The following is a 21,616-nucleotide window of genomic DNA, read 5'->3' on the forward strand; positions in this document are numbered from 1 at the left end:
GAGAAAATTTTAAAGAAGTTTAATAAATATGAGTGTACTCCTGATAAAACCCTGTGATTCTAGTACTCATTTGAAGAATAAAAAAGGTAAAAGTGTGTCGCAAGAACAATATGCCACAATGATTGGAAGTGTAATATTTTTAATAAATTACACTAGACCTGATATAGCATATGGAGCAGATATACTCACAATCTAATCGTGAGCATTGGAGTGCTTTAATTAAATAGATTGTTGAAGTGCTTAAAAGGCACTATTGATTGGGGTTTGAATTATCAAAGATCACCTTGTGTTCTTGAAGGATATTGTGATGCCAATTGAGTGTTAGGTGATTATAAGATTCATTCTACTAGTGGTTATGTCTTTACTCTTGCTGGAGGTGCAATATCTTAGAATTAATCAAAACAAACTTGTATTGCCAAATGTACTATGGAACTTGAGTTTATGGCTTTAGAATTGGCAAGACAGGAAGCTAAGTGGCTAAGGAGCTTGCTTGTTGATATTCCATTATAGAGGAAGCAAAATTCATCAGTTTTTATGAGTTATGACTCACAAGCAGCAATTAGGGTAGTGAATAATCAAGCCTATATATAATTGAAAAAGAAGGCATATTCGCTTAAGGCATGCTATTGTAAGATTTATACTTAGAAATAAAGTAATGTCACTCGAGTAGGTAAAGTCAGAGAGGAATATTGTTGATCCTTTCATCAAAGACCTATGTAGACAAATGGTGATGGAGTCAGCACACAAAATGGGTTTAAAGCATATCGTGGAGTAAATTGTGATGGATACCTTTTTTAGAAATTCCTAAGTTCAAAGGATCAAACGAAACAAAAAAAGAGCTCAAGTTTTTATAGTACTACCATTCCTATTAATAAAAAGTGATGTAGTATTTTTTTTTTTTTTACTGTTATATATGTAAGGATGAGCAAAAGGCTCTTAATAAGTTCACAATCCCGATAAAGGTGGTCTATAGCACTACAAACTTAATGAACTTACCTATGTGAATATGGGGGTTATGCTCAATCCTCCGATAAGAGTTCCTGAGGATTAAGACTTCTAGAGCATTCATGAAAATCTAGGCAAAATTGGAAAAACACTATTGATTTTAGAAAGGTTTAAGTTTGCAAATTTGAATTGGTAACATCGTAAAAGGTTCAAAGAGCAATCTATCTCATATGACAATAAGACATACTTATATGCATTAGTATAATTCAAGTCCATGAGATATTGATGCTTAAAGAACTGAGTATACAATGCTTAGAATTAATTCTTTAAGTCTTTTAATTTCTTTTTTTCCTTTTTAATCTTGTGGGGGAATATTGAAGTTATGTTGGAGAGTTAGTCTTTCTCACTCCAAGTTTTGTGATTCAAAAGAGCGAAATGCTTAATATCCCACATTGGTGGATTAAAGTAGTCACCACACATGCACAGGTGGGAATGGCGGTGTGGTATATTTTTTGTACCAATTTACTTATTTGATTTCAAATCAGTCTTGTTACTGTCATTGATTTCATAAATGTTACAAGATTGATTCTATCACTGATTTCGCTCCTTAATTTATGCTTTCCATTTTCCCCCTTCTCTTCAATTATTATAAATTCAGATTGCCTTTGACACTACAACACAAATATTGTCTCCTCCTCTAAAATAAACATTAATTATTGTCTTTTTTTCTGGGCATTTCTTGTTTTCAAACTGTTGCTTTGTACTACATCAGAAAGATAGTGTCGTGTAACCGTAGAGGTTAGTTGCATATAGTCTGTGTGTACGTAATGGAGAAATTTCGACTTTATGGTAGTATTTATTCACGCCACGACTATTCAATTAAGTTGTACCGATGATATAGTTTTAGTTCCTACACTTTCACCTTTATTGTTTCTCACCTTCAAATTTATCTCCACTTAATTGTTTCTCACCTCCAAATTTCTCTCCACTTAATTGTTTCTCACCGGCCTCCAAATTTTCTCCTAGATTGTTTTCCGTTCTCCAAATTTGCAACTTTTATTGAATATTGGAACATCAAATCTAATCAATATGGCGGTATTAATTTTAGAATTGAAAATCAAAATAAGTGTTTCTAAATTATTCAAGGGTGTAAGAAATGATCGATGATGCAAAAAATGATACAAGAATCAACACTATTATTAGATTTCTTTCTCCTAAATTATTTCTCTCACCTCAAAGTTTTTCTTTCTTCCATTTTTTTTACCTCTAGATTTCTCTCTCCTTCATGGTTTCTCTCTTATTGTAGGCAATCAAATTGACGAATTATAATATATGATTTGAGAAAGTTGTGCTTCATCAATGGCAAAAACAAATATTGAAGTTTCGAGTTCAAAATACAGTATTGCAGTTTCAAAATAAGTAAACACTTAATCTCATTCTCATTTAAGTAAAAGTGTTTTCTCATTTTGTTAAACGAGTAGAATTGTTTGCTCATTTGGACAAATGAGCAAAAGTAATAAAAAATGAGTAGTAACTATATATACTGATTTTTCCTCTTCTCGCCCTATCTTCTGAGTGGATTGATTGAGAATTGAGGGTGTAAGTACAAGCAATAGTTTTATTAACTTTTTTGTATTTCCCTTACTCGTTCTTATTATATATTACACAAATCACCAAAATGTCCAAATTGAAGGAAAATTTACCTCCCCGATTAGGTGGGTAATGATTTTCTTCACGTCAATTTTAGCTGGTTTCGCCATCACAAATGGAAGAATTTAGAAGTCTTTTGGTTCTTTTACCCCAATTTCATTGACATTGTTATTTTTATCCCCAATTCCTTGAAAGTTTTTTAAAAAACAACTTATCGTAACATAACATCCATTTTAATTTCCAATTTTCACTAGAAAGAAAATTACAAAAAAGCTAATAAAATCAGTTATAAAACTTATGAATTATAACATATTTCACAATTTTAACTGTCCAAGGCATCGTCCGGGCCAAAAATATTAGTTCTTAAGTAAATGATGAACTTTTAATTATATATTCACATATTGATCAAGATATATTCAGCATTTTTTTACAAAATTGACAATATGCTTTTGTTGATATTGGTAGAAAAAAAAAAAGTTACACATTACCAGTGATCAATCTAGTGACAAAAAAACAAAAGTAAGAAAGATGGAAATTTAAAATAAAATAATGATAGAGTAAATCTATTGTTGCTTAAGTGGGTCCCATAGCTTTTTTTTTTGTTCTTCTTGATTTAACTAAATTGTTTGTTGCTAGGGTGGGTATTATGCAAAAAAAATTAGCTTGATATACACGCACATCACTTTGCTTCACACTTTTATTTATAGAATCCTTATTTGCTTAGCCAATTATATATAAAACAAATTATCATTCCTTGTCAAAACTATCAACGTTGTTTTAGTTGTTTAGCCAATAGCTAAACATGTAGCAAAAACTGTTAGCAAGTCCAAAAGATGGAAACTACACCGTTAAAATTGCTCGATATTGACATAAAATTACTTTTCTACACGAAAGTACAACTTCAGATATAAAAAAAAAAGACCTACACCGTCGTCTGCATCACAAAAATTACGTCGATGCTGCCAGACTATTCAAATAAAGCTAAATAGCTAGAATTTAGATATCGAAAAGAAAAAAGTGGAATCCCTATTCTACCCTTGGAGCATTTTACGGTTAAGAAAAGACAAATATGAACTAAATCAACATGCCAAGGCTACTATGGTCAATGAGCACGGCATGTAGATATCCATGTATCAATCTATTATATTGATGGTGGATACCCTTATGTTGACCTTCCATTGGGACTTTCTAATATTTTCATGCAGCGACTTTCCAGTCTCCAATGAAGAGCATTGTAGTATAACAAAAAGAAAGAACTTCATACATTTTCCGATAATGTGGAAGTTTCCATTGGGTTGTTTACTTGTTTCGTTACACTTACATCGGACAACATTGTATATCTTCACATTGCTTCGGTCATTTCCTGCACACTGCAGTGGCCCCCAAAATAGGTAGAGGAGAATTTGAGGCCCTTTTCACCGGTTATAACACACAATTAGTAACAGCCTCCTATATTAGTAAATTGCAGGAATAAGTAGCTTGATGTATGAGATACGGTTATCGGGGAGAAGGGGTATGGCTTACACTAGGCCTATAATGCCCAATTCCTATTAAATCCTGCAATCAAATAACATATATATTAGCTCTTCAATAAGCATTGTATTTTGCAGAACCAAGCATTTATATAGCACGAATTGTAGGCTGTTACATGACTACAAAAAGAGGCATGCGTTCTATGATGGCATATATACTCCACAAGCAGATTGTTCAAAAGGAATGACCGATAAATCACTTAAGCCTGATTCAGTGAATCATCACCAAATTTGAAAATCAGAAGGCCCTTCCAACATATAGCACTATTAAGCAACGCTAATTTGTGTTTAGCATCCTTGGCCATTAGTCTAGAATCTTAGAGACATCACAATATCTTCTGTATTATTTAAGCATGTGATTTCTGAAAGAATGACTATTGTCATAGTTCATGTAATTAGACACCAAAGAACTTCAGATGCCACAATCCAATAAAAAAAAGATAGTAATCAGGTTCAAACACTATGCACAACCATCCAGCTCTATATCCCAACCTGAATCTCTCTTATCACCTACAGTAATATGTGAATCCTTAACGAGTTTTGACCTCTCTGAGCCTTTAAACAGGTTACCTAAGCCAATGTACATTAAAGCCACGAAAGCAATGCCAGATATGCTAATTGTCCCACACACGAAATTCAGTATGTCGGGAAAACTATATGTCACTGATACAGTGATTTTAGGGGCATGCATAGTTCATGAAGTTCTTGAGCGCATTAAGTAGAGATTATACGAAATCTTTATTGAACAATGAAATCTACATAAGAGAGCCTAATAAAAGGAATTTTTTAAAACTTCTCCTACATTGCAACACAAAAGAAGAAGAAAAAATGGTTCTTCTCAGGAAAGCTTGATCGCATGGGAACTTAGAAATTGGAAATGGTCACTAACATGGAGCAACATCAGCATGATATAAAATATAAATATTCTCTTCAAGAGAATTAACATTTCACAAAGGAACAAGGATCTACGAGCCCACAGGGATATCTTAAATATGATCCTGAAGTACTTGACAGTTTAGATAGAGCATGTGATTCTGAGGCACAGAGAAAAAAAATTACGAGTAATAACAATTGCACATGAGTAGCGTCTGTATCCTGAGCTTCCAAACTCAACCTAAGGAGTATTTTGAGTCTTTGAGAGTCAAAGGCCACAATTTGAGAAAGATTTGGTAGGTAGTTCACCAGCGCCACGGCAGCAATCGTTAGATGATCATTTCAGAGCAGATAAAGATAAAGATCTGGCCAGACTTAATGGCCGAGGACTTATGGCCCATGCGACCTGCCGCTTGATTTTTGGTTAGGGTTAATAGAGTTGAAGAAAAGTGCATTAGCATCAAATAATTAAACTAAGCCCTCAAACAGCAATTAAAGGGAGAAGTTAGTCTTTTAGAGTTCTGTCCTACAACCGCATAAAAAAGGAAGAAATTGGCTTTGAGAAGCAGCTCAATCTAGAAATTGGGATGCTAAATGCTGATGCAAGGCTATAACTATAATAAATAACAAGCAGCCACCAAAGGATCAATAATGTGGTTTTCTAAGAGCTCCTTTGGCTCCAGTTGAGAGGCTGAACTGGTCTTCTTTTGCTGATCATATTCCGTAATCGTGCACTAAGCTACCTAGGAACAGTGAGCTCTATATAGTACATCACTCTGTAAAGAGAGAGCAATCTGACGACATGCTACATATTTGAGAGCTGTAACAAGAATATCAAACTCGCCTTAATTACTAAGGTTAGTATGGTGGACATAGGAAGGGAGGTTGCCAAGTTAGTAGTGTTTCTGTATCTAATAAAAGTATTTAGTATCCAAAACAAGGCTTAATAATCCTTGTTAAATAACTATTGTATATCCTATGAACAACTTTTGCACATTAGGTGGGAACTTTGATTACTGTTTGAAATCTCCTTCACACACTGCATCCAACAGATGTCCTTATTTGTAGATTAGATTAGACTATCTATTTTACAGCTTTCACACTGCATTTGGTCAATGTCCATGAGAATTTTGCTCCTGCAAAGTTCTACCGTTATAGAGGGGAGGCAGAAGGTGGCTCGTATTATGAGCTCAAACAATTTATTGGCCAGCCTAAATTTTGTACTAATGCAAAAGATATGCCCGTATGGAGATAGGAGAGCGCATGCCGCATAGTCAGTGATGTCCAACATATCCTTGGAAAGCCAAGGCAGCACAATCTGTAACCGGAGGAGTTTAAAGCAATATCTTTTGTTGGTTCCTCCTTCTAATTAAAGGCTGTTGTAGTCATTTTCCTACTGGATTGAAAAACTCAATTTGAAAGGGAAAAAGTGAACCACAAATCCAATTACCTCAGCATTAAAATCCTCAACAAATGGGCCATTGTTCAAAAAGGATGTTAATCTTCCTAACCAATTTTTTATAAACTAGATTTTAACTCCCAGCATTTGGTAACTAGGAAATACTACAAGATATTTAACTTCAAATGTTAAGGACTAATAGTCTTGGTGGACAAGGTTTCTAATTTTCTCCTTCTTCACTTTGTTGTTTACCTTTCTAGTCTCCGATCTTATACTGCTAAGCTTATCATGAATTGCTTCACCGCTTAAAGAGTCCCAGCATCAAATAATTAGGAATGCTGGTGAATCATGACCAGTAACAGCAACATAGCACACAAGGGAGGGTTGCTAAATTGCTAAGCCTACTCAAAATATCTCCCCGTCTCTAAGAGCATGGACAATGATATATGGCTCTCTAACTAGCTCTCCGCCCACTCCCATCTTTTCTCTCTCTTCAAGCTACTCTAAGAACTATATCTAAAAACACCCAACAACAATAAAACTCTTTAAAAGAGCTATCCATTCAACTTTTCACTATTTAGTGGTCCCCATGTCAATAAATGAACCTCATTTCATATTATGATCAAAATTATATAAATAGAGTTTTTCATGTAAATTAAATATAATTACAAAAATTTTAATCTTTTCCATAATTGAAGTAATGTATAATTTTTTTTTATAAAAATATTAATTTTGAATGCTAATATTTGATTTCATAAATTACAAAAAGATAGTAGATTTTGTGTGAAATATATACAATATTAGGCTCATTTTATAAACAAAGAAAAATTATAGTTGTTGGGAAAAGGGATAGTAATAATTACCATCTTTTTTATAGTTTTTAGACAAAGATCATTAAATGGTTGCAAGAAGAAAAGAAAAACTTTAGTAATTGCAATAGTATATTTTGGTTTGTGGGCCCCACACATTGGAGAGCCAGTTCTCTTTTATCCCAAATGGTATCTCCTCTAAGACACTTTGCAAAGTGTCTCCATGGAAATACACCCAAGATCCCCATTGTTGGGTAAGAGGTAGCTCTCTATACTCTCTCTCCTCGTAAAGCTAGTTGGAGAATTCCATTGTACATACTCTAATTGCCTTTAATTTTGTGTCATAATAGACTAAATCAAAGGATTTGCCAAGTTCTCAACAAACTTTAAATCGTTTTGAAATGTTAGGACACTGAGTTGCAGATTAATAGTGAATCTATTTGCAATTGTATACACAAGGCTGAAGTCTCCATGCAGCTGTATGGGTGAAGCACCAATCTCTCCACCTTTAGGCAAGAGCCTGTTTAGAGGCATTAGAGTAATGGCACTCAAACATCTTCCTGGTTCGAATTCTTTAGCCTTTTCCTGTGGCACGAAGGACTTCAAAAATTCAAAAGCAGGTGAAAGGAATCAATGAAATACGACGGCAAGGATTTATAGCTCCTACCCAAACCAATGAAGTTTTAAGTAGATATCGTCTCCATTCTTTATATTCTTTCCTTCAGACAAAAATTTAGGAGATACAATCCATACTGGCAAGCTTGGTGGCAAAGTAAAATATTTATGTTCTTTCTTTTTGGAGCATAAGAATATTTCTATTTGTAATTCCAGTGTTTATCGCCTCTCTCCTGTACATGACAATTTGGACATCATATTTAAGCATATTCACTTTTCAAAGTTCTATTTCTGTGGAGTTTGTAATATTGACATCCGCTCATTTTCTTGCTTTTCATTGGTTTAACTACGAAATTCATTATTTCTTATTTATCCAAGAAACAGACAAACCTTCAACACAGTTATGCAAAAAAGGATGAAATGGAATTGCGGAAGAAGGATCCCCGCTTTTGATTTACATATGATTTTACTATAATAAGAAAAGCTCGAAATAAGATGATTCTACAGCAAAACTTCAATCTTTTCAATTCCCTCAAAGAAAGATAAACATAACCCTATGATGTGGTTCCATTCCAAGAATGATATTGAATTAGAGTAATTCACTACACTACTTTAGAGTTTAGCCTACCAAACTTGAATGTGTGGAACTATTGTTGCATAAAAAGAATTGATTTGTGACAATTTTTAGTCACCATCTTTTTGTATGGTAAAAGATCCTAAGTAGTTTTCAGGTTTTAACTGCATATAATTGCAAGGACTGAACAGCTGGAGAAGTAAACTACCCAATTCAAGCCAATTTGACATGGCTAACGTGCCTGGAGACTAAAACCCTAGACTCTAAAGACTACAGCTTTGAGCTCCGTACCGTGTGTCCGTGCACCATCATTACTTCCCAAGCAGGAAAGATTCATATAGGAATTTCAATGGCCACAAAGAAATCTATATTAATTAAAATCCACAGTGGGATCGGGCCATAGAGACAAATCCATCTACCCATATAGCATATGCGGCCATAGGGGAATGACCCAGAGAAGTTGCAGTGACACTTTAACACAGGGAACTAATTCCTGGTGATACAGCAATCACATAGGAATTAGGATATGAAAGATCTCAGAAAGTAAATAACCACAATATACCAAGTGATGCACTAATACTATCACAAGCCATAAATTATGGGAAAGAAAAAAGAAAAAGACATCAGTTAAACTGATCTTCTTTACCCTTTATTTCAACCAATAGGGACAAAGTGGTCGTTGCTAAATTCCTATAACAAGACAACTAAATACAGAGTATGATTCATTGAAATCACAAGAAGGATGGTAATCCAGAGCCAAACACATACCTGGCAAGCCTTATTTTTGGCTCTGGTTTCTGCTGTGCTGGGTATGTCATTATTGGGTTTCATAAACTTCTTCTCCCGCCGCTCACAGGAGCCCCACCCATCGGAAAACCTACCTCCCCTAATATAATAAAAAAATGGTTGTAAGTTGCGGATATGGCCATATGGGCAAAGAGCCACCTTTGACTACTCAAACAGAGTTAATACAAGTAAATACTTACTGCATATATGCACGGGCAACAAATTCAGCACGCTGAACGTTACGGTTGTCATCGTATTCAATTGTCTTATCCCTTATTTCAAATGAGACATTGAAGTAAAATGCTATCTTCCTCCAACCTGTGCATTACATACAAAGGTTCACAGTTTCATTAGCTATTCAAATCGGAGATAAAAGATTGTAGAAAACAACATTTTAATCCATTACCCGACTTTTTGATAAAAGGATTTCCAGATATAATAGTATAATCCGACTTCTCAAGAAGCTGGCCATAATCAAGAACAAGTCAGAAGCATAATAACGGGAACAAAAGTTCGGCATAGTGTTGCCAGTCACCATACTTTGAAGAGCACCACTTTAACAAAAATTAATGGACAAGAGAAATAACAATATAGCATAAATAAAATTGTTTTCCTATAATACACGAAAAATATGTAGAATACACCCATCATCAAAAGTTGCGTGACATGGCATACTCAACTTACAACCAAACACTACAATTATACATCAACACTTAATTAACTCTTTTATGTATATGCCGTATTTGATTGGTTCTGGTACAAATGAAGTTGATATAAGCTTGAATTTCTAAGATACAGTAACACTATTAGGATAATCAAGCGCTAAGATTAGATTCTGATATGAAACATTAGAACCTCGAAGCACAAATCAATAGACAGGAGCCTAGTGCATCGCTCACCACTAAAATTCTGTTTGGTTCACATAAAATAAGCGCATCATTACTAATATGAACTATTTCAATAAGCTATGGCTGCAAGAAATGGTCTTGTAACAGATAAAAATCATGCCGAGTTCATGAATGTACCAAAATAAAGCGGTCCTTCAGATCTATATGAAGAGTTCTAACTCCACCCTGATATTTCTCTGTTGCCTGTCCTTCAATCTCTGGGTTATGAAAAGGATAGTTGAGCTAAGTAACTACTTAACTCAAGAACGATAAAAAATTTCCTCGATGAATTACGCAAACACTATTTGCAATTCAGTCTTCATATTTCACAAGTCTGAAACCCACACAAAAATAATTTGAAAGGGAGAGAACAAGAGATAATACAAGATAGAACAAGAAGATCCTCCAAAGTCCAAGCTAGTTGCTACTTGTGCAAAAAAAAAAAGTCTCACTCCACTCTAACTAGAGACGCCAAGAAACATCTAACAAAAACTGTCCACAAAATCTTCCTTCCGTTAACATTCACCCAATACTGCCTAGAAGAATCCTTCATAATTGTCTCATGGCTTTTGGAGATCTAAGATGCAGACTTGTAACAAGACCCAACAGCTCTTTCTACTTAAAGCAAACTTGAGTGACGTAATTATATCATACCATCACACATGTGTAGGCTTCCACCTAAGGAACCTCTGGACTCCAAAGATGAACATCGAAAAGCATAGTGGTTAGAAGAATATAATATTGCTAATAGTAAGGAATTACACAAGCACACATTATTTCCCTTACTTCCTCGTTTCTAAATAGAGTATTAAGATTGCCCTTTCCTAAACGATCTCAAAGCCTCATACGGCCTACAAATTAACTTCCCTTGCCTTAGGTATCAATTACCTGTATCATATCATCAATGCCATGGATCAAGCCAAAACACTATTTTCTAACATCATAAAAATTGAATAAAACTATATTAACTCTACAAAACTGTCGAGACACAATTATTTGACACAATTTACTCTGAAAAGATAAAACTAAACCAATCAAAAAACTGTTTATATTTTTCAAATGAGAATGAAATAATCATCTTATTTTTACTTAAACCTCTCTTCTAGAACAACAAAAACAAAGCCATAAATTAAGAACAATTATGAATAAAAAGGTCCATAAACAAGCAGAAAAACTCATTTTAAAACAATAGAGCAAAATGAAGAAAAGAAAAGGTGTTCAGTTCGGCATTCACGTTTTCACAGGCCTTCAGTCATCTTCCTTGTTCCATACGCTAAATAATTTATCAGCTTGCTTACAAGTTACGAGAAATTCGTAATTCTGACTACGAGTAAATCAACTCAAAGAGAAACACTATCAAATTCCAGAATGCAGACTCAAAAAACACACCAAGCAATGAATTTCCTACAAGTCTTAGTATTCTTAAGCAAACTTACCGACATAGCTATATCTTGATAGTCCTTAAAAAGAGAAACAGTAGGAAAGCGACCAGCCAAACAATGCGTGAAACTCTCCTTATCTTCGCAAACTCTATACTCAATATGAGGAGAATTGTTCAATTGAGGAGAAGAATAGAGCTGATTAGAAGGAAAATGCTTGGAAATCATCAAATCAGGACTACTCTCACTGGTAGCAGAAACACAAGAAGATGATGATTTGGAGATTTTTTGGGGGCGATGATGATGATCATGAGATGAAACCCTAAATTTGTCTTTGATGGCGTAATTTGGAGGAGGAGGAGGCGAGAAAGAGGAATTGAGAAGTCGAGGTTTAGGTGGAGATTTGAAATTAGGGGTTGTAGAAGAGGCAGCGGCTGCGGCAGAGTCGATGACTGCCCACAATGTGGCGTCGTCGAGGTCTCTGTCGTCCACGGGAAGTGACCCCATTATTTAATTTTTTCTCTCTCTCTCTTCGGTTCCTGTTTGCCTGTTTCCAAATTTCAAAACTTGTTTGTTTTGCCGCTACTGTTGTAAGTATTAATTTAAATCACTAGTAGTCCGACGGAGCACTTATAAATTGAATTCACCGTCCTGGACTCCGTGATGTGTGCGAAAGTAAATTAATTATCAGTATTACTTTATTATTTTGTCTAATAAATTTAAATAATATGAAAGAAAAATTGTTTACATAATTCCTCTGAAGAAAATTTTGACATCACTATTATTTGGAAAACACTAATGTACACATATAACAAAATCCATTGATCAAATAATGTTTGCATCATTTTTTAAATCAATTCAGTTTAATTGTTACGTGACTACGTGAGTGAAAGTATTGTAGTCATTTTACGTGAACACTAAATTTTTGAAGAGTTGCTTTATAGAATAGAGATACAACATATGGCAAATCCGAAATTATAATGTGCCCGAACTAGACTTGTCAAAAATTGATTTGATTCAATATTTGTTTTAAAACTGACTCAAAAATAATAAGTCATGAAAAAGAATTGATGATCTGAAACTAGCTTTTATGAGAAGTCAAACACAAATTCTTTGGTCAAAACTCGATCTGACCTGGACTTTTTTTTTAATCACTATGTCTCATACTAATCGATACAGATTTACTAGCATAGAGTTTTAAAGAGTTTTATTGGAGTTCTTTATTTCATTGTTGGTACTCTGTTCATACTGAGGTCTTTGTTATTGTAGTTATTGGATTGTAGGATTTCAATTTTTTGGGGTAAAAGTGTAGCTGATGTTTCTTTATAATTGTTAGGTTTCTATGAAAAGAGAGAAATAATATTAATTAGTGTGGCGCAGATGAAAATATGAAGAGTACTAATTAACATAGAATGCAGGGAGTATCTATACAAATATATTAAAAATCGTTCTTAAGCAAGTCTACATGCCACGTAACACTGCTGATTTAGTTTTTTCTTCCATGTCATCAACATACATTAAAAAAAAAGAAACATTTTTCGTACAAGATACGACCACGTGACCTTAAGTTAATATAGTAAATTTATAACCAATAAACTACTCAATATTAGTTGTCACACTTTTTACATGAAAACATTAATAACCCGGGGCATCGATGGACCTAATAACTAGTAATATAATTAAAAGAAGAGTCGTCAAAATAAACCTCAAATTCACTAAAACTAAATCTAAAACTAAACAACCACCTGCTAAAAATCAAACCTGCCACCCTCTTTTAACTCTTCACTAGCTCCTCATTTTCAGGTCTAAATGACTAAATGATACTACCTCCATTTTTTTTAATCTACATACTTTCTTTTTTAGGTCATTTTTTTTTAATCTACACAGTTTCCTTACTAAAATGGTAAAATTTCCCATCATTTTCCACGCACATTTTCAAACAATCTCTACACTCATATACTCTATCTCCTCAAATATACTTCCTCTGTTTCTTTGTGCAATACTTTGACTTTTGCACTATTACACACCTTACTTTGACTGTACTTTTCCTTACCAATACATAAAAACAAAAATAATCATATAAAATGTTGTTGGATCTTTTCAATGAATATTTTCATAATATCAATTTTTTATAACTTTAACAAATACATACTTAGAAATATTAATGGTCAAAGTTGTATGTCAGCAAGCGTTAAAGTCATACTGTTACACTTATTTAGAAACGGAGGTTAGTGTTATTTTATTAATGTTGAAAAAATGGAAAGTCAAGGAATGTGGATCTTCTGTAAGGAAGTGTTAGTTAATTACTTTTATAATAGAGGAAATATAGATTTAAGATCATCATCATAATTAAGTTTTAAATAGTTGGGATTGCAAAGTTCGAATAACTGTAATTAAGTTTTAAATAATTGTGTCATTATATACCTATCATGCATGAAATACAGAGTACGATATTCTTGATTTACAATAATAATCGTAGATGACTTATTATAATTGTAGACATGTTTTTATATCTTACAATATGAGCGCGAATTTTACTACCTCATTGTATAGTTTTAGTTTTCAAAATCATTTTCTAAAAGAAGTCGCCAAAAGTCTTAAAAAATACCAATAAATCTAATTGGATATTTGAAAAAACAAAGGGATCGGAGATCGGAAAGGGACTTATCAAATATAAATTTTCCCGTCATGACCTCATAATTGGTCAACGAACCAAAAATTGAATTTGGAAGTGAAGGTACAAATATGTTATGAATCAAATTCACCCATTGTTGGACTCTACTAAATACAATTCATATATAGTTTCATGCAACTAAACCACCAAACCAATATAGTCTTAAGCACCCTAAAAGTCAAAGTAATTTAGTTTATTAAACACAAAGACTAATTCTGGTGATATGCTCATTAGAAATCAGATTATATGGTACCCAAACTAGAGGTGATCATGGGTCGGACTTTGACCAAGAAAAGTGGCCCGTTTTGGGCCAAAGGCGTAGACAGGGCCGAAAAATCCGTGCCAAAGCCCCATATTACAGGGCGGGCCTAGCGGGCTTTCGGCCCATTTTCGAGTCGGGCCAAAATTTGGCCTATTTTTCCAACTCTAGGTTTTCCGTAGCCCAAAAATTATTATCCAAAAAACCGGCTCGATCGCGGGATCAAAAACATGTCAAAAACCCGCCCAAAATCGGGCAGGTCGGACTAATCTCGATCACCTCTAACCTAAACGTTGTGGAGGTGATCAAGATTAGCCCGACCTGATTTTGGGCGGGTTTGGGGTACTTTTTTCGGCTCGCGGTCGGCCCGACCTAATTTTTTGAGCAAAAATCTCCAGCCACGGGAATCTAGTTTTGGAAAAATAGGCCAAATTTTGGCCTGGCCTGAAAAGTCTGCTAGGCCTGGTCCGAAATATCGGGCTTTGACGCGAATTTTTTGGCACGGCCCAGCCCGCGGCTTTTGCCCGAAATGGGCCACTCTTTTTGGCCAAAGCCTGACCCGATCCATGATCGCCTCTAGGTTTTTGATTAGCAATTATATACAAGGTGAAAAAATAATTATACAAGACAAAGAAGTCAAAATAATAGGGGAAATTTCCTCAAGGGTCTGAGGTTTGACGTAATTTCCAAATTACCCCCCTTATTTGGGGAATTTCTCATATACCCCCGAGGTTTGTGTTCGGGCTCAAAATACCCTTACTATGGGCGGAATCCTAACGTTGTTAGGTTTTCCCTCTCTCTCTCCCTAATTTTGTCTCTCCTCCCATTCCCCCACCCACTACCAAACCCCCTCCCACACTTTGGCGCCGGCAACCCTACCCCCTATCTTCCCCATTCCCCGATTCCCTCACCTTCGGCGTTGGCGCCGGCCAAAACAGCAGTCTAGGGTGGTTTCGAGGGCGGGTTTAAGGGTTTGGGGGTGGTATATCTGGGTGGGGAAGGGTAGGGGGTCGACTCACGATGGGAGACAGGGAAGGGGGCCATTTTCGATAGGGGGAAAGGGGGAGGGGTGGTGTCGGGGTGGGGGAATCAAGAATGGGAAAATGGGTGTCAAGGGTGGAGGGAAAGGGAGAGGGTGCGGTCACCGAGGGTGTTGTTGTTCTGGCCGACGAAGGGAGGGGCTAGGGTCGCCGGCGCCGGAGTGGATGGTGGTCGTCGATTGTTGGTGACCGGCTGGGGGAGGGTAGGGAGAGAAAGAGGGAAAACCTAACGACGTTAGGGTTCCGTCCATAGTAAGGGTATTTTGAGTCCAAACACAAACCTCAGGAGTATCTGAGGAATTCCCCAAATGTGGGGGTAATTTTGGAATTACGCAAAACCTCAAGGGTACTTAAGGAAATTTCCCAAATAATAGATATTGCAGGGAGTTAGTTATAATACGTAAATATTTACCTGCACATAAATACGTTAACATCTAAATCATGAAATCAATGTTGAAAACTTTGATAAAAAAAAAAGGGGAATTGATATAATTTAAAGGAGTCTCATAAATTTTGCACTGATCTTAGATCGAATTATTAAACTAGCCTTGAAAAAAATTGATGTTGCATTGGACGTAACAACAATAAAAAGAAAATAGTTTGCTTTGTCTTTGCTTTTGATTGATAAGATCCAAATGCCAACTAATATCACGATATGATGAATATCGGTTGTGCTAGATCGCAAATTAGATCCTACAGCATCCTACACCTTGCCCATGTGGCTGACTTTTGGCAGTATTTTCGAAAGTGGGCTAGCTCTTTCTCTCTCATCACGTGAAACAATTTTTTTAATGTACAAATGCATATTGTTTGGTGTATAATAATCTACAAGTGTACATTTGGGGATTTTTAGTGATCAAAGCAATGACCATCAATGTACATTGTGATTTTATTGAATTTCGGTATGAGATTGTAATTGTACATATTGAATTTCATTAGTGAACAAACATCAAACATACCAGTGTACAAAGAATGGAAATTACTCACTTGACATATTTCGGTATGGGACTGTAAGTGTACATATTGAATTTCATTACTGAACAAACATTAACACACCCAGTGTACAAAGATTCCAAATTACTCACTTGACATCAACTTCATGAATTGGGTTACTTTCAGCTGGGGGGTTGTCATTGTACATTTTGATTTTATTAATGAACAACCACGAAGCCAAGGATGTACAAGGAGGTTGAGTGTGGAAAAGAGAGAAGTATTGAATTTCAGTATGAGACTGTAATTGTACATATTGAATTTCATTAGTGAACAAACATCAACACACCTAGTGTACAAAGATTGCAAATTACTCACTTGACATCAGCTTCAGGAATTGGGTTACTTTCAGCTGGGGGGCTGTCATTGTAAATTTTGATTTTGTTAATGAACAACCACGAAGTCAAGAATGTACAAGGAGGTTGAGTGTGGAAAAGAGAGAAGTGGTGAACAGTATATGGGGGGACATCAAATCAGTTATTAAATGGTGAACAGTAACTGTCAAATCAGTTACTTTTTGTATTTTTGACATGTACACTGGATGTAATGGGAATGTACATTAGCTGTCAAATCAATTACTTTTTTGCATGTTGAATGGTGTGTTTCATTCCTATTGCCTTGCGTTTTGGAGCTGGTGTAAGATGCTCATCCTACACCTTGGTCCATGATCTACTAATTGGTGCTAGATGGCAAGATGGGATCAGGTGGTAAAGCGAAAAAAAAAGTTTGATGATTGATGATGAATGTAGATGATTAATTGGAAAATACTTCCTATATTTAGAAATATTTGCACCGTTTAATTGTATTTTAATAGATATTTCAAGAGATTATGAAATCAAATTTTATTCCTTAAGATATCTGATTTTCCAATCTAAAAATATTATTTAATCAAAGATAGGAATATTTTACCAAACAAAATCCAGTTCTTTATGCGGTTGCATGACTTGTAGCTAAATGCGTCAAGCGCACTAGGATGCACGCGCGCAACATCGAGACAGTCAGTGAAACACAAAAACGCAAAAGCATGTGCGCTCCGTGTGCCAAATGCAACACTGCTTTCATCTCTTATGCGCGATTATCGGGATTGTTATCCTATGAATAGCCTCGTTTTCTAATTGAGTTTTCACGATTTCTTATGTCAACATAATGCTCTAGATACTCTCTCAAATTTTTCAAACACATATCCATAGTACACTTGCATACACTAGTAGAATAAACGCTTATTGTTGCAGTCATTAAGTGGCCTATTGCGGCGGTTTTGACCGCGCGGCAATTAAGGGGGCAGCAATAGGTAATTAATATATTGCTGCGGTTTTTAACCGCGGCAATATGTCAAGCTATTGCTGCGGTTCCTAGCCAAAACCGCAGCAATAGGTTTTTTATTATTAAAAAAGTACAACGTATTGCTGCGGTTTTTCCCCAAAAACGCAGCAATAAGTTGTCATATTGCTGCGGTTGTTGCCCAAAACCGCAGCAATAGGTCCTGGTAACTAATTTTGTTTTTTTTTTGCATTTTGCAATCAAATTTGAAAGATTAAAACCAGACAACTAACTCATCCACTATGCACCAAATCCGCAGACGAACTAAGTAAAATGAAAAAGCAAAAATGAAAAAGCAAAAATGAAAAAAAAAACACTTACAACTATAATGAGCGAAGTTCTGTATCAACAACCAATTATTACCAAACTCGAAAACCCATGTAAGTTCTGTATCAACAACAAACTCAATGAAATTGAAAAATTGCATATAATAACAGTAGCAAATAACAATAATACAACATTAGTGAAAAGGCAAAAAAAAAATTGTTTGTTATTCTCAATAACTAAAACGATTTTTTCACCAAATACCCCTGACAAAAAAATTTATTCACCAAATACCCCAACTTTTTTCAAAATTCACCAGATACCCCTAACATTTAAAAAAATTCACCAGATACCCCAAATTTTGAAAAAAAATGACAAATAATGCCTTTAATGACTAACGGCGGTTAACTCCGTTAGTCATTAGAGTTAATTAAGCCTAAAAAACCTAAGAACCTCTAAAAAACCCTAAAAAACCTAACTAATCTAACTCCCTCTCTCTCCCCTAACCCACCACCACCCCAACAACCCCAGCCCCACCACCCAGCCCCCCTCCCCTCCCCCTCGCCGGCAACCCCTCTCCCTCGCCGGCAACCCCCTCCCCTCCCCCTCGCCGGCAACCCCCCCTCCCCCTCGCGCCAAGATTTCCGGCAGCTCCCCTCCCTCACTCTCGTCGCGCCTCCCCTCCCCCTCCTTCCTTCGCGCTCCTCTTTCCGGCAGCCCCCTCCCCCTCCCTCACTCTCGTCGCGCGCGCCTCCCCTCCCCCTTCATCGTGCCTCCCCTCCCCCTCCCTCGCTCTCGTCGGCGCCTCCCCTCCCCCTCCCTCACTCTCGCCGGCCCCGCGAAGGAAGGATCTGTTGATTTGGCTGCTGTTATTTATGCTGCCGGAAAGAGGACCGCGAAGGAAGGGAGGGGGAGGGGAGGCGCGACGAGAGTGAGGGACGGGGGGGCTGCCGGAAAGCTTAGCGCGAGGGGGAGGGGGGTTGCCGGCGAGGGAGTTGGGTTACCGGCGAGGGGGAGGGGAGGGGGAAGGGGTGGGGCTGGGTTGGGTGGTGGGTCTAGGGTTCGGGGGTTAGGGTTGGGTTAATTAGGTTAATTAGATTAATTAGATTAATTAGATTAATTAGGTTAATTAGGTTAATTAGGGCTTAATTAGGGCTAATTAGGTTGACTTAGGGCTAATTAAATTGACTTATGGCAAACTTGTAAATATAAGCTAACGGAGCACTAACGTCCGTTAATACTAAGGGTATCTGGTGAATTTTTTTAAAAGTTAGGGGTATCTGGTGATTTTTGAAAAAAGTTGGGGTATTTGGTGAATAAATTTTTTTGTCAGGGGTATTTGGTGAAAAAAATGTAACTAAAATAATGAATTTACACAACATCTTGAACACCTCACTAATGCAAATGTAATATACAAAGACAACGGTAAGTTTGTCAATCTAAAACTATAAGGCACTATGGAGATAACAGTAAGTTTGAACACCTTCAACAATCTGGACTTTATCAAATACAACGTCGACAACGACCCACGAGAGAGGGTTGAGGAACGACCCATGAGAGGGGGTTGAGGATCGGACGACCCACGAGAGACGGTTGAGGAACGAACGACCCACGAGAGAAGCTTGAGGAACGAACGACCAACAAACAGTCGACGACGACCTTGTGAATCTGGCGAGCGACCCACGAGAGAGGGTTGACGAACGAACGACAAAGAACGGTCGACGGCGACCTTGCGAATCTGGCGAGTGACCTTGCGACGCCGTTAATTTCGAACGGTCGACCGGCGTGATTGAGCCGTTGATTTCGAACGGTTGACCGGCTTGATTGAGAGGAAGAGAAAAGATGAGGGGAGGAGAGAGAGAAGCTGAGGGGGAGGCGTAAAACTGATGAGAGGAAAAGAGGAGGAGGAGAGGGAGAGGAGGAAACCCTAACTGGGTAAATCAGAGAAATAAACGCACCCATGGGCCCTTTTAATATAATTTTAAAAGCCTATTGTTGCGGTTTTGTATAGGAACCGCAGCAATAGGTTCAAATAATATATTTTATATTATTTTGATATATTGATGCGGTTCTTACTAGAAACCGCAGCAATATATTTGGTCAAATAGTCAAAAAATTTCAAAAAAAATCCGTTAAAACCATATTGTTGCGGTTTTCGGCCGAAACCGCAGCAATATGGTTATTTTTTATTTTCATTTTCTTTTTACGTGATATATTGCTGTGTATGAGTAAAACTGCAGCAATATCACCGCAGCAATAAACAATTATTCTACTAGTGATAAAATTTCCATTCAAGCTTCAAGATTGTTCCCACTGTATATTGTTATTGACTCAGGCGACAAAGTATAAATCTTGATGGTCAATTTCAATTTCTTTCTTATTATACTAACAATCTACTTTGCATGATGTAGATGTTAAAAGAATTCGTTCTCTTGTATATTTTTCCTTAAATCTATAATCCTTCATATTCTTTTATGATTCTATATCATATTCATATTCGTGCTTATATACTTATTTATTTCATCACCTTTGAATGTTTAATTCTGCTAATCAAGGATCTAAATAAATGTTCTAATGTTGACTTCAGATAATTTGGATAACATATTAGGATTCCTGTAATTTGATTGCATAAATAACATATTACGAAAAATTAGTCTTTTGTGTTTAATGAACCAACATAGATTAATTTTTAGATTGCATGAAAATTGGTTGTTTATTTGCATAAAACTAGATCTATGAATCGTATTAAGTAGATGTTAACAATGGGTGAATGTGATTTCTCATCTTATTCGTACCTTTACCCCCCCCCCCCAAACTCTATCTTTGGTTATTTGACCAATTATGAAATCATGATGGGAAAGTTTACGTTGCATAAGTCCCTAAGTCGTCTCTAAGATTTTACAAAAATCCAAATAGATTTATGAGTCTTCCTTTAAAGACTTGTTGGCTGGCGATTTCTTTTTCAAAACGTTTTCAAAACGAAAATCTCAACTAGAAATAATCAAATTCGCGTTCATCCCACGTAGGCAATAAAAATATACCTACAAGGGTATTATTTCAAATTAAGTTCTGCCAAAGTAAGAACACTTTGTGAGAAAGAGTCCATACAAACATCTTCTAACATATCAGACATATCCCACCTTGACACTAAGTGAGCAACGGTGTTCCCTCCTTTCTCCACATGATATAGTCAAATGAAACAAGGAAATTAGACAAGTAACAAATATGATCATAAATCAGAAATAAGGGTGCAGCACCTTCCTTCCTATCTTTAGTAGCTTTACGATTCTTAATGCATCGTCATCGAGAATAACCTTCGAGTATCCACTACGTTGAGCAAGTTTCACTCCAAAGCGCGCTGCTTGAGCTTCCGCAATTTCAGCTGTCTAATCGACATCATTTCTTTGGCAGCCTGTTGCCAATACAACACCATTATTGTCTCTTACCACAACACCAAGTTCCACACCACCCAAAATAGTATCAAAATTCACCTTCACCACATTTGTACTCAGCGGAACCCATAATGCATTTAATTCCAAAGCAGGGTGAAGTTTCATGAAACTTTACCTGCATATTCAAGGTAGTCATCTACTAGCTTTGTAAAGCCACGAGCAATGACA

The 21,616-nt window shown here is 36.2% G+C and overlaps 1 protein-coding gene across 1 annotated transcript; it reads right to left on the reverse strand.

Moving 5' to 3' along the window:
• Nucleotides 1-3,436: 3,436 nt before the first annotated feature.
• LOC104898780 (hypothetical protein) lies at nt 3,437-12,034 on the reverse strand. Its single transcript, XM_010685887.4, has 5 exons — nt 11,507-12,034; nt 9,590-9,647; nt 9,384-9,501; nt 9,166-9,283; nt 3,437-4,152 (listed from the first exon to the last, which is right to left on the reverse strand). The coding sequence occupies exons 1-5, from the start codon at nt 11,954-11,956 to the stop codon at nt 4,093-4,095; spliced, it is 804 nt and encodes a 267-aa protein (XP_010684189.1). The 5' UTR covers nt 11,957-12,034; the 3' UTR covers nt 3,437-4,092.
• Between the last annotated feature and the right edge of the window lie 9,582 nt (nt 12,035-21,616).

The sequence above is a fragment of the Beta vulgaris genome, chromosome 7, assembly GCF_026745355.1.
Source record: "Beta vulgaris subsp. vulgaris cultivar EL10 chromosome 7, EL10.2, whole genome shotgun sequence".
In the NCBI taxonomy this organism is placed as follows: Eukaryota; Viridiplantae; Streptophyta; class Magnoliopsida; order Caryophyllales; family Amaranthaceae; genus Beta; species Beta vulgaris.

Bases quoted from the DNA above. Each gene is read 5' to 3' on its own strand.
- LOC104898780 (XM_010685887.4), bottom strand. From the start codon at position 11,956: ATGGGGTCACTTCCCGTGGACGACAGAGACCTCGACGACGCCACATTG. The intron at 9,648-11,506 runs GTAAGTTTGCTT...GATTATGGCCAG, and splicing joins ATCAAGATATAGCTATGTCG to CTTCTTGAGAAGTCGGATTA. The intron at 4,153-9,165 runs GTATGTGTTTGG...ATTTGATTGCAG, and splicing joins CCAAAAATAAGGCTTGCCAG to GATTTAATAGGAATTGGGCA.